Consider the following 13,713-nt stretch of genomic DNA (forward strand, 5'->3'; position numbering starts at 1 on the left):
ACATACATAGCAAAAAGCCAGAAGTGGTGCTGAGGCTCAAGTGGTAGAGCACTAGCCTTGAGAAAGTCCAAGGACAGTGCTCAAGCCCTGAGCTCAAGCCCAGGACTGGCAAAAAAAAAAAAAAAGAAAAAAAAGAAAAGGTAGTCATGCAGTTAAAAAGTTAATATTGTTTGTGAAATCTTGTCAAGGAAAGAAAATAAGAAGACTTATTTAATTGGGTGCTGGTGGTTTGTGCCTGTAATCCTAGCTGAAATTTGAGGACCTTTATTTGAAGCCAGCCTGGGCAAGAAAGACTGTGAGATTCTTTTTTTTTTTTTTTTTTTTTTTTTAATTGGTCATGGGGCTTGAATCCTGGGTCTGGGCTCTGTCCCTGAGCTCTTCAGCAAAACGCTACCACCCTACTCCTTGAGCCACAGCACCACTTCTGGTTTTCTAGTGGTTAATTGGAGATAAGAGTCCCCAGGCTGGCTTTGAACTGAAATCATCAGATCTCAATCTCCTGTGTAGCTAGGATTACCAGCGGCTTGCGCCACTGTGCCCAGTCTATGAGATTCTTATCTCCACTCCAATTCTCCAACAAAAACCTGGTAGTGGAACTGTGGCTTAAGTGGTAGTGTGCCAAACTTGAGTGCAAAAGCTAAGAGACAGCACCCAGACTGAGTTCAAGACCCAACATAGGCACATATGCAAAAAGCTTTCTCTAGGCAACCTAGAATTGAATTTTCTAGGTCTTATCAGGATCCTTCACATTTACCAAATGTTGGTAAACTGCCTTCCAAAAGGAAAGTCTTTTTACAGTGTGGTCTGGAAGAGCATATTTGCAAAAGTAACAATCTCTCAAATGCAAAATTTTCTGTTTATTCAGGTATTATGCTATAAATTGCCATTTTCTGTGCTAAAAATACAGTCACAATATTTACTAGTATAAATGAAGTAAACAAAGAACTTTATTAATTAAATATTAACTGTCAGAGAGCAAATACAGAAAATCAGTATTTTCTGGTAGTATTCAGTATGTAACATCCAATTATTCTCATACATCTTTATTAGGTATTTGTTACCTAGTTGGTTAAGAGACAATTCTTGGAGGACAGAATATGAGTTTCAAACTGAAAAACTAAGCATGGGTGTATAAAAGATAAACATGTTTTACAGTAAAGCACTAGATCAAAATTTTTTGACACTCTCTTACTGTGTGGTCCAGACTGGCCTTAAACTTGTGATTTTCCTGCTTTAGCGTTCCAAGTAGCTGGAACTCCAGGGATATATCACCATATCTGACTTAAAATAATTCTTTAGAATTTATTGTTGTATACTTTGCTTGGCTAATACAGTATGACCTGTACCTTTCTACTTGATATATCTGCTGTATCTAAAATAGCCTATCCTTTGCTTAAAACTCTCCTTTCAGTCTACTATATACTCTTTTCTTTCTGTATTTTTTTGTTTGTTTGTTTTTGCCAATCCTAGGGCTTGTACTCAAGGCCTAGGCACTGTCCCAGATCTTCTTTTGCTAAAGGCTAGGACTCTACTGCTTGAACCACAGTACCACTTCTAGCTTTTTTGTTTATGTGGTACTAAGGAATCAAACCCAGGGCTTTATGCATGGGAGGCAACTAAGCCACATTCCCACCTGTGGTGTGTGTGTGTGTGTGTGTGTGTGTGTGTGTGTGTGTGTGTGTGTGTGTGACAAATGGTAACTCCAACAACTCTGCCTTATTTTTACATACCACATTCAACTAATTAGTAAATCTGTGAGTTCTGTTATTTGAATTATATCTATAGCCCAATTACTATTATCTACTTCTGCCATGTTCTTCCAAGTCACCATCAACTCTCATCTTCATTATGTTATAAATATACTCTACAAGAACCACTGGAGTCACAGATAGACATGTAAACAAAGATTTGCCTTAGTAAGATAAAATTTATTTCTGCACAGAAGGGTGTGCCACCAGCCAAAACTACGGCAAGAAAGCACTCAGGACAGCCAGGTTGTTCTATTTATCCTTAATACTCTATTTATCCTGCCCCTCTGCTTGGCTTGCTTGAGCTGAGGTTTACAATCTGCTGGAGACTGGCTAGTTTGAAGAGGGTAACATTCATTTACATGAAGTGACCATTAAAAGATGTCAAAGCTGGAAGTAGCACTGTGACTCAAGGGGTAAGGTGTTAGCCTTGAGCTGAAGAGCTCAGCGACAATACTCAGGCCCAGAGTTCAAGTCCCATGACTGACAAAAAAAAGTCAAAGCTGGGTACCAGTGGCTCATGAAATCCTAACTACTCAGGAGGCTGAAATGTGAAGGCCACAGTTTGAAACCAGCCTAGGCAGAAAAGTCTGTGATATCAAAAAAGCTAGAAGTGGACCTATGGTTTAAGTCGTAGAGCACTAGCTTTGAGCAATAGAAATTAAGGGTCCACACCCAGTCCCAGAGTTCAAGACTAGGAAGAGAGCGGGGGAGGGGGGGGACGGGGAAGACAGAGACAGACAGACTTTGGAATAAGATTAACAGTAAAAAAGCAATCTCAAAATATATTCACACGGGGCTGGGAGTTTGGCCTAGTGGTAGAGTGCTTGCCTAGCTAGCATGCATGAAAACTTGGGTTCCATTTTTTGGTACCACATACATAGAAAAAAAGCCAGAAGTAATGCTGTGGCTCAAGTGATAGAGCTCTAGCCTTGAGAAAATCCAAGGACAGTGCTCAGGCCCTGAGCCCAAGCCCAGGACTGGCAAAAAATTATATATCTACACACACACACACACACACATATACTCACACCTGGGACCAGGAGTTAGGCCTAGAGGTAAAGTGCTGGCCTAGCATGCTTAATAACCCAGATTTGATTCATTGGTACCACAAACACAGAAAAAGCTGCAAGTGGTGCTATGGCTCAAGTGGTAGAGCTCTAGCTTTGAGAAAGCCCAAGGATAGTGCTCAGGCCCTGAGTTCAAGCCCTACAGCTGGCAAAAAAAAAAAAATCAACAAGCTCTAAGACACCAGATCAATGCAAGAACTTTTTTTACCCCATTCATGAGCCTTGAATTCTGAGCACTTTTGCTCAAGACTAGTACTCTACCACTTAGCTACAGCACTACTTCTGGCCTTTTCTGTGATTAATTCCTGATAAGTCTCATATCTTATCTCCCTGGGCTGGCTTCAAACTCTGATCCTCAGATCTCAGCCTCTGGAGTGACTAGGATTACAGGTTTGAGCCACCAGTTCCTGGCAAATGCAGGAACTTTTAAGCAACTCACTTTGCTTTAAAAAAAAAAAAAAAGGCTTTGCTTACAAGTTTATCTAGTCACTGCTTAAGTTGTCATCTCGTTGTACTTTGTTACAGAATGATCCCTTTAAAATACCTAAAATGGAATGTCACACCTATTCACAAAATTCATTCAAGAACTGGCAATGTAGCTTAGTGGTAGGGTGTTTTCCTAGCATGCAAGAAGCCCTGTGTTCAATTCATCAGCACTACATAAACAGAAAAGGTTGGAAGTGGCATTGTGGCTCAAGTGGTAGAGTGCTAGACTAGAGCACTCAGGGGCAGTGCCCAGGCCTGGAGTTCCTTAAGCCCTAATACTGGCAAAAACAAACTCGGACACACACACACACACACACACACACACACACACACACACACACACACGTTGCTCCTCTCCTCTCCCGGGGCAGCAACACGGGAACGGGGACTACAGGGCCAGCCTGTAGTCCCCCGGGAGCCGAGTGAGATGGTAAGTGTCGAAGACCCAGCCCTCCCCCAATCACCGGGGAAGAAAGAATCACGCTGAGTCAGAAGCAGTGTTAACCATGAAAGCGCATCAGATCTCTCTGCTGATCTCTGCTGATCTCTCGTTCTCTCTGATGCTCTCCTCTTCTTTATTGCGTCAGACAATTAGTTATATACTGTTAGGGTAGGAGAAGGTGGGCACTGGGAAGCTAGCCAATAGGAAGAGGGCCTCTGTGCTACCACTAAGGGTCTGGGTGGGGCTTTCAGGTACTGGGCAGGACAGGTGCAGGAAAGCTCGCAAGACTTGAGCTGCTGCGAGACCTGAGAAACTGCGGGGGGTTCAATCGAGTCACGTACACAGAGATGCCTTAAGAGAGGTATGCAAAAGACCAAATGCCTGGTCAAAGCCCTTTAATTGCAGCTGAGCCAGAATTAGGCCTCAGAGATGGAGGCTAGGCCCCAACACACACACACAAAACAGCAATAACAACAACAACAACAACAACAGTGGTAGAGTGCTTGCCTAGCATACACAAAGACCTGGGTTGGATTCATCAGTACCACATACCTAGGAAAAAGTTGGAAGTGGTACTGTGGCTCAAATGGTAGACACTATCCTTGGAGAAAGCCCAAGGACAGTGCCTATGCCCTGAGTTCAAGGCCCAGGACTGGCAATAACAATAACAGTAACAAAACCACACAAAAAACCCTGTCAATATTCACTGACTTATGGTTTCTGCTTTGGAATATAAAAATACTTATAGGGGCCAGGAGTTTGGCAAAGTGGTTGAGTGCTTGCCTAGTATGCACGAAGACCTGGGTTCGAGTCCTCGGTACCACATACATAGAAAAAAGCCAGAAGTGGTACTGAGGCTCAAGTGGTAGAGCTCTAGCCTTGAGAAAGTCCAAGGACAGTGCTCAGGCCCTGAGCTCAAGGCCAGGACTGGCAAAAAAAAAAAAAAATACTTATAAATTGCTATTCAAACTTAACAAATAAAAATCTGAAAGAACTGAAAGACAATATGTACAATATGGCTACTAAAATACAACACATTAGCTGAGAAGACTTTTCAAAAAAGTATGTCAAAATTATCAGGCAAAGTTGGGGTTCACAGAGGAGTAGGCCAGTAAGGAAATGTTTCAAATCATACCAACCTACTTGTTATCATATCAGCATTTTGTTTTTCTTTCTTTCCAGGTTTTAATAAAATGACAAGTTTGATTTGGGTTTTAATTTAAAGCTTACTGCTTACTAAGCAAGCACAGGCATATTCTATCACTTTAGCCACAACTCCAGTTCAGACAGGCATGAATTTTATTTATTTATTTATTTATTTATTTATTTATTTGCCAGTCCTGGGCTTGAGCTCAGGGCCTGAGCACTGTCCTTGGACTTTCTCAAGGCTACAGCTCTACCACTTGAGCCTCAGCACCACTTCCGGCTTTTTTTTTTTCTATGTATGTGGTACCGAGGAATCCAACCCGAGTCTTCATGCATGCTAGGCAAAAACTTTAACCACTAGGCCAAACTCCCGGCCCAACAGGCATGAATTTTAACATATGTTCTTTATTACTCTGTAACATTTGCAGACCTAATCTATTTCCACGTCAAATGCTAAAGTGATAGTTATGCTATTAGTGGTTTATTTGCAGTTGTATAAGGCCTTTTTTTTTTTTTGGTAAATTGAGGAAAACTTCTGAGGACAAAACATAAGCTGAGAAAAGAAACCAAATACCTCAAAAAGTGTGATGTTCTATTCTCATATTTTGGGGAGATTATTATTTTTGTTTAGATTCAATGACCTGGAGGAATTCTATTTAATTAGCATCCAGCAGTTGTCCAAAGGGTCTCAGTTTGTTTTTTCATTAGCTATACTAGGTGCACAGAGGGCTTTCATTATATTTCTACATATATATGCAAGGTCTTTGTAATGCAACCATTTATTCATACATACAACTTAACCCCCGCTGTCACGTTCTTCCCACGCCCTCCAATTTCTGTCCATCGAATAACAGAAAGTCCTTGAAAATCCCAGGTTGAAATCGCGGGCCTACCCTCCCAGACACCGAGGATGGGGAAAAAGGAGCCGTGCTGGTAGCTTGGGGAGAAAACAAAGTCGGCCGGAAGCGACTTCCGGGTAGAGGGGGGAGGGGCCGCCAGTTTCCGGTGAGAGAGCCCGCAACGGCTTTTGCGCAAGCGCAGCTGGTATTTTCTGGGCCGTCTCTCGCTCTCCCCTCCCCCGTCCCTCCCTCCCCTTCGCTGTGAGGGGGTCTTGAGGTGACAACGCCGGCCACCGCGTCGGGCGAGGAGAAGATGGACAAGCGGAAGCTCGGACGACGGCGCTCTTCACCTGGTGAGCTAGGGGGACGCAGGGGAGGCTGAGCCGGTCTCCAACCTGGGCGGTGTTGGGTTTTGTTTGGAGGCCGGCCTCTGGCGGGGTGCGTGTGGGGGACGGGGACGGAGGAGGGGGAGCTGGAGGGAGGGAAGGAGGAAGGATCGGGAGGGGAGGGGATCGAGAGGCGGGAGCGGGGCGGGGGGGCGGGCTGGCGCCGTGGGGGGCCGCGGCGGTCGCGGCCGGGTTCGGAGCTGTCACGGCGAGCAGCTGTCCGGGCCACGCCTTCGCCGTCTTCCCCGCGGCGCGCCTCGCCGGGGCGGGCGTCCCTGCACCTGCCCCCACTGCCCCCACTGCCCCCCATTCCTCCACTCTGGGCCACCCGGCCCCAAATCCCCGGGACCCCCCCCTCGGCCCCCGCCCCAGTTCCTCACATCATTACACTTTTCTGCATCTCGTTTTTCCGCTTCATCAATAACAGCCTTTTTTTCTTTGCGAGCCTCCGACACCATCTTCCCAAAGTGATTCGAAAGCCCCAAGGGTTTGAAGCTGTTTTCATTCACCACCGCGATGGGGGTGGGGTGGTTTTGAGATGGCCTTCAGGTTTAAATGACCCTCTTTAAGTTTTGCAGGACTGTGTCGTGGTAACACAGAAATGGTGATAGGATGTGAGGTTACACGGGTTCCCCCTTCTCCCCATCCAGTGTTTCTTAATCACGTCATCCATTAAGTGCACCTCAAAGCCCCTGTGGTAAAGTGCTGTGGATTTATGAGATGAAAAGTGCGCTGTCTTTCTAAATAAAGAATCCGTTGTCGGTTTCATTGTTACAGTTTCTTACTGCGCCGGTTTTTTTTATTTAATTAATTTTTGTGCTAGTCGTGGGGGATTGAACTCAGGGGCTGAGCACTGTACCTTAACTTTTTCTCCCCACTTTACCACTTGAGCCTGCACTTCTGGCTTTTTGATGATTGATTGGAGTTAAGAGTCTCAAGAACTTGCCTGCTTGGGCTGGCTTTCAACTGAGATTTTCAGTTTTCAGCCTCTTGAGTAGCTAGGATTACAGGCATGAGTTTACTGGCACCCAATCAGTACCTGTTATTTTTACATACACGGTGTGTTTATACTTCCAAAATTATATAGGAAAAACTGGTGGCAGTGAATTTCAATTTTTTTTTCCTTTACTGCAATGAAAGCAGTGAGTATGAATCTCTGAGGGCTCTGTAGCATTGAAACCCTAAGATCTTTTCATATGCAAGATTTTGGTATCCAGTATGTGTATATTTTTAAATTATTGATATTATTTGCATTTGGAAGTTTATTTCTGTATACTATAAAGATGTATTTACATTGTATGTAGATGCCTCCAGTAGATTACCAGTCCTTCCAATCCCCCTCCTGGGGCTTGAACTCAGGGCTGGGGTGCTGTCCCTGAACTTTTAAGGGAAAAAAGTGCTCTTCCACTTTGAACCACTGGACACTTCTGGTTTTCTGGTGGTTAACCAGAGATAAGAGTTTCATTGACTTTCCTCTCTGGGCTGGCTTCAAACTTCTGTCCTCACATCTCAGCTACCTTTGTAACTAGGATTACAGGCATGAGACACTGGCTTCTGGCAAGCTTTTGTTTTAATGTCCAACTTCTCCCTAAACCTTCAGGTAAAATTAACACATTAGAAAAACCTCAAGAGGGCCCGGAGTTTGGCCTAGTGGTAGAGTGCTTGCTTAGCATGCACGAAGACCCAGGTTCAATTCCTTAGTACCATATACATAGCAAAAAGCCAGAAGTAGTGCTGAGGCTCAAGTGGTAGAGCTCTAGCCTTGAGAAAATCCAAAGCTTAGGCCCTGAGCTCAAACCAAGGACTGGCAAGAAAAACAAAAACAAAAACAAAAGAAAAACCTCAAGAGTTATCTTGAGATACTTGTATGTTTTCTGAACAATGAAATGTAATTGTTAGGCCCTGCCAGAAAAGAATTTTTTTTTTTGCCAGCAAAGGGACCAACAAGATCCCTTCTCACAGAATGAGAAGTGCTGGCTGTTGTCGGAGGTGACCTATATAACCTACCAGGCTAGGAGGCAGAGACCTTGATCTGGACCTGTGGTTGTACGTACCAGAAGCTTCTTCCTGGTAATCTAGTATTTATGGCCCAAGTGTCAGATAAGGGGTCAGTAGCTGCCCAGACTTGAAGGTGACTTTAAAGATAGTTTGTTGCCTTATATGGTTGTAATTGCCCTAATGGAGTGCCATCTCCAAGTAAAGAGGGAAGAGGCTGGTCATTTACCACCTGTACCAAATGGGCCTACTGTTGCCTGGGTTGCCCAGCAGCTAATTGGAGTAACAATAATCATACCTCAGTTTAAGATATACACAGCCTCTTTATTTTATTTGGAAATACTGGAGTGTGAATAAATGGTAGGATTTCGCCTTTTGTATAGGTTGTCCTGCAGTAGCTGAGAATGATACCCTGACATGCTCAGCCTTTTCTGTTCAGATATTAATCTAGGGAACTTTTTGCCTGAGTTGGCCTTGAACAGTGATCTCTATTTTAGCCTCCTGAGTAAAATTACAGGAGTGAGCCACATGCAAGGACACACCTGCTGCAGCTGCCTCCTCCTCTTCTTCCTCCCCCCTTAGACCCTCTTCTTACACTCCTCCCCTCTTCTTCCTCTCTTCCTTCTGCTCCCTGTTCCCTCTCCTCCTCTTCTTTCCTATACATTTTCCTTTTTTTTTTGTCCTGGAACTTGAACTCAACTCCTAAACACTGCCCTTGAACTTTCTCAAGGTTAGCACTTGAGCCATAGTACCATTTACAGTATTTTTTCTGTGTATGTGGTATTGAAGAATCGAACCCAGGGCTTCATGAATGCTAGACACCCTACCACTAGGCCATACCCCTGGCCTATACTTTCCATTTTATAGATTTTTTTTTTTTTTTGCCAGTTCTGGGGCTTGAACTCAGGGTCTCAGTACAGTCCTTTCTTCAAGGTTAGAGCTCTACCACTTGAACCACAGCACCATTCCAGCTTTTTCTATGTATGTGGTATGGAGTAATTGAACCCGGGTCTTCATGTGTGCTAGGCAAGCACTCTACCACTAGGTCAAACTCCCAGCCTTTAAAAAATGTCTTTTTATTGAATGATTTTTTTTTATTAATACTGATTATTTACATCATATTTTCAAGTGTCACGTTTAAAAAACAAATATTCAAGAGGGGACTTTATATGCAATCACTGGCACATAGGCTTTAGAACATAATTAAAATTAAGCAAAGAGTTTGTATGTCATAGATACATATCGATCTATATAAGATGTTTATAGAGTATATAAATGTCTTTTTATTTTATTTTATTTTATTTTTGCCAGTCCTGGGCTTGAGCTCAGGGCTTGAGCACTGTCCTTGGACTTTCTCAAGGCTAGAGCTCTAGTACTTGAGCCTGAGCACCACTTCCAGAAAAAACCAGAAGTGGTGCTGTGGAATTCAAGCCCCAGGACCGGCAAAAAAAAACAAAAACAAAAAACAAATAGTGTCAGGTGTAGTGGCTCACACCTGTAATCCTAGCTACTCAGGAGGCTGAGCTCTGAGGATCATGGTTCAAAGCCAGCTTGGGCACTAAAGACTGGGAGACTTATATCTCCAATTAGCCAATAGAAAACAGGTAAGTGGTGCTGTGGCTCAAGGGGTAGAGTGAAGAGCCCAGAGTTAAAGTCCCACAACCAACAAAAAAGAAAAAAAGTGTGGATAGTAAAAAGCTATGCAGGAAATGGAAGTAAAAATAAGAAATAAGCTAGGATTCAGTTAATGTAAGATGAAAGAACAGTATTCAAGGAAACTATTTAGAATTTGAGGAGATTGTACTGACTTTTACAGGATTTTAGTGTCTTGATGTATGGGGAGGGATATAGATGAGAGGAAAGAACTGAATTACCTAAATAAGAGAATAGGGTAATGGGACATGAGAATTCATCTCTAGGATGATGACTTGAAAGCCTAATTAGGGAGGACAAAGAGTTATAGATAAGAGGGGGGATGAATAACAAGGTATTGATTATGATTATGACTGAGTTGCTTCTCAGAGATCCAGACTGAAGCTTTCTTTTAATAGTACTGTTGTAAACTCACCTCCCAGAGGGTTAACTCTAATCTGGGTTTTCAATAATTTAAGGCTTGGTTTTTGTGTGCCAGTATTGATAACTCCCCAGTGTTGTACCTGGTACTGAAGTGTCTTCTCACCCATTTCTGCCTTTTTAAAACTTACTGATCAAAGTCTGGTTCTACTATACCTTTCTAATAACTATTCTCTAATTAACTCAAATTAAAAAAAAAAGTTAATTTCTAAACCTGTATGGGTTTTGTACTTCTTAGTGGGTATTTATCAGATTTCATCATGTATTTTATTTTTACTTTTTTTTTGGTTATCATTGTGGGGGCTCAACTCTGAGCCTGGGCACTGTCCCTGAGCTTTTCAACTAAAGGCTACTACCCTACACCTTGTGCCACAGCAGCACTTCTGGTTTTCTAGTGGTTAATTGGAGGTAAGAGTCTCACAGACTTTCGTGCCTGGGCTGGCTTTGAACCTCAATCCTCAGATCCCAGCTAGGATTACAGGCGTGAGCCATTGCACCTGGCTATTTTCATTTATTTATTTATTTATTTATTTTGTTTTGTTTTGCTCCTAGACCAGTTTATTATTTCTCCAGCATTCAAAAGAAATCTGCAAAAAACTAGATTACAAAGGCCTTTTACTTTACAAATTGCTGTTAGTTAATTTACATGCCTCATTTTTTATTCCATCTTAACACAGTGAAACTGCTTTACAAATACATATGTCATAATAACCAACAGTATTGAGAGGGCAGGCCAAAAGACCCAAGGATTCGTTTTCCATGACTAGCAGGGTATCTTGTAGATGTTAATAGCTGAAGACAAACAGGTTGCCCACATCACGTATTTTATCAAGTCATTACTGTAAAACAGAACATTTCATTCTGTGACTCCTAAATCTTCATGATCCTCTTTTTAAAAATTTTTAATATATTTTATTGTGATTAATAGAAGGGTTACATTGTATTTGCCAGATAGAAGGTACATTACTTCACAAACATTGCTACCCTTTCTCATGTTTTTGTCCCCATTTTACTCCCTCCATCCCCTCCCCTCATCTTGTTTTCCCCCTTCCCTACCCTATTTCAAATAAACAAACATATATACAATATATCAGATAACAAGGTAAGATATTGTAACAATATATATGAGATAACCAAGGGACAACAAAAGAGATGAGAAATAACATAGTACATTAAGAACAACAATCACATATTATATGGCTCTTGTTTCTATATCCGGGAGGTCCTTTCATTTAGCCTCATCTTATATGGCCTTATGTATCTAGGTTTTGCCCTATTGCAAACCTCTGCTAGGAGAGTCAAGGTTAATACTAATTATGACAAACTGGAATATTTTTATTGGAACTTCATGATCCTCTTAAAAAGTCCCAACTATTGCTCAAATCCTAGCCTTCCCATGCCAAAATATAATCTTGGGACTAAAAGAAACATGGTACATGTGAATCAATAGAAAGTATAATTTGGTCAACATTTTTGTCATACAGAATATACTAAATCAGCTAGAGTAATAGCTGTCTGCCCCCAAATCTAAACACAGCACCTAGGTTCTCTTATGTCTAATGCAAAGTTACTCATTTTGAGGATTATTTTATTATATGCTTGAAGCAATTTAACAACAGAATATATACAGCCACTGCACAATAAATGAGTTTATTAGATTAATGGGATGCAAACAGCAGAAATACTGGATACTTCTAGATCCTAGATAACCATAAAATTATCCTTGGTATGATATTGGGTTCTACAATTACATGAGTATATGAATGGTATAAAATGACAATCCAGAACCATGAGGCGCATGGTAATGACCCGCTAGATTTTTGTGTTCAGTAGACTTTTATTATCTACGCTCCTCAGTTATCCAGTAAAATGTTTTGTTCACACTAAGGGCACATTAAATATTTGCTGAACACAGTGACTAGGAAGAGGTGAGAAGAGACAGGCCTGTTCAGTTGGATGTCAAGTATAGCTTGGATTTATCTGGGAAACAGTGGTTAAAAATGTAAACTACATGTGATACACAAGTAAACTCAGATGCCAACAGAGCATTTTAAGTAGAAAATACTGGCACCAGGAGAAACAAGGTAAGACTTGCTAATAATGGCATAAATGGAACTGAGTTTTAAGAGACAACCAAGAAAGTTTATATTGGACCATACTTTTCCCCCACTCAATTCAGGTTTAGACAGACCAATTGAGGCACCATAGGAGACTGTGGCGGCTGTCTTCTTCCATGTCCAGACATCCTAGAGTCCATTAACTTATGAATCAATATAAATCTGTTCATATTTTGGGATTGGTTTCCATAAGTACAAAATTGAATTGCCTTTTATTTGTACTAAAATGCTTACTTTTAAACTTGAAGGGACTTCAATTATTCCATGTAGTTTCGATAATTCTTTTTATCTTTTCAGACCAGAGTCAAAATATTCGTACAGTATTCATACTGAAGCACCTTCCACCCACCCTTTGAACTGCCCTTCTTTGGTTCTTTTTCTGCTTTCAGATCTTTCTTGAAGTTCAGTAAGCAGAACTATACTGGGTATTCCAGTTGCAGTTTGGTCTTAATAAAAGAAGAATGTTTTGTCAGTTTGGTTTTCTTTATTCTTCTCTGTGGTATGCAGGAATTTGTTAGTTGACTGGATGTCGCAGCTTACTGGGTCAAGTTCTCAAGAGATAGTACAGTAGTTCCCAGGTCTTTCCCTTTGGGTTGTAATTTACCAGCCCAATTCTATGTAGTATCTGTCCTTTCTCACAAGCATTTGCTCTTTTTATCTTACTTACTTGGCTTAAAAAAAAAAAAAACTAAAATAAATAAATAAATACATCCAGAGATCTTAAGTAAAAAGAGAGGCAAAGTTTCAGCCTTTAATTTTTTTTTTTGCCAGTCCTGGTGCATGAACTCAGGGCCTGAGCACTGTCCTTGGGCTCTACCACTTGAGCTACAGTACCACTTCTGGCTTTTTCCTGTATATGTGGTACCGAGGAATCAAACCCGGGTCTTCATGTATGCGAGGCAAGCACTCTGCCACTAGGCCAAACTCCCGGCCGGAGCCTTTAATTTTTTGTGTTGACAATGAAGTCCAGTGCCAGACATATATCTAAAATTAAAACTCAATACTGTATACCAATCCTCACCATGTATCAATAGGATCCTAATATTTTTTTTTTTTTTTTTGCCAGTCCTGTGCTTGAGCTCAGGGCCTGAGCACTGTCCTTGGACTTTCTCAAGGCTAGAGCTCTACCACGTGAGCCTCAGCACCACTTCCGGCTTTTTTCTATGTATGTGGTACCGAGGAATTGAACCTGGGTCTTCGTGCATGCTAGGCAAGCACTCTACCACTAGGCCAAACTCCCGGCCCCTTAGGATCCTAACATTTATAATTTTAATTATTAGTCAATGTGAAGTTTTAGAAACAATATTTGGAAAAAAGAAAACCATCTTATTCCTAGGGTTTTGTGAAGGGTGAACAAGTCAACACAGCCTCTTAGGCAGTGTCTGGCATATCTCCAATAACAAATTATCAG

The 13,713-nt window shown here is 41.7% G+C and overlaps 1 protein-coding gene across 4 annotated transcripts in view; it reads left to right on the plus strand.

Annotated features, from left to right (window-relative positions):
* Positions 1-5,946: 5,946 nt before the first annotated feature.
* Positions 5,947-13,713, plus strand: part of Senp7 (SUMO specific peptidase 7) — a 93,425-nt gene continuing 85,658 nt past the window's right edge. For all 4 annotated transcript variants that reach the window (XM_090347165.1, XM_090347174.1, XM_090347184.1 and 1 more), the window contains exon 1: positions 5,947-6,084. In XM_090347165.1, coding sequence (XP_090203291.1) covers positions 6,045-6,084 — 40 coding nt within the window. In that variant the 5' untranslated portion in view covers positions 5,947-6,044. The remainder of the gene's footprint in view (positions 6,085-13,713) is intronic.

This window comes from Megascapheus bottae, chromosome 1 (genome assembly GCF_031878675.1).
Source record: "Megascapheus bottae isolate mThoBot1 chromosome 1, mThoBot2.hap1, whole genome shotgun sequence".
NCBI lineage: Eukaryota > Metazoa > Chordata > Mammalia > Rodentia > Geomyidae > Megascapheus > Megascapheus bottae.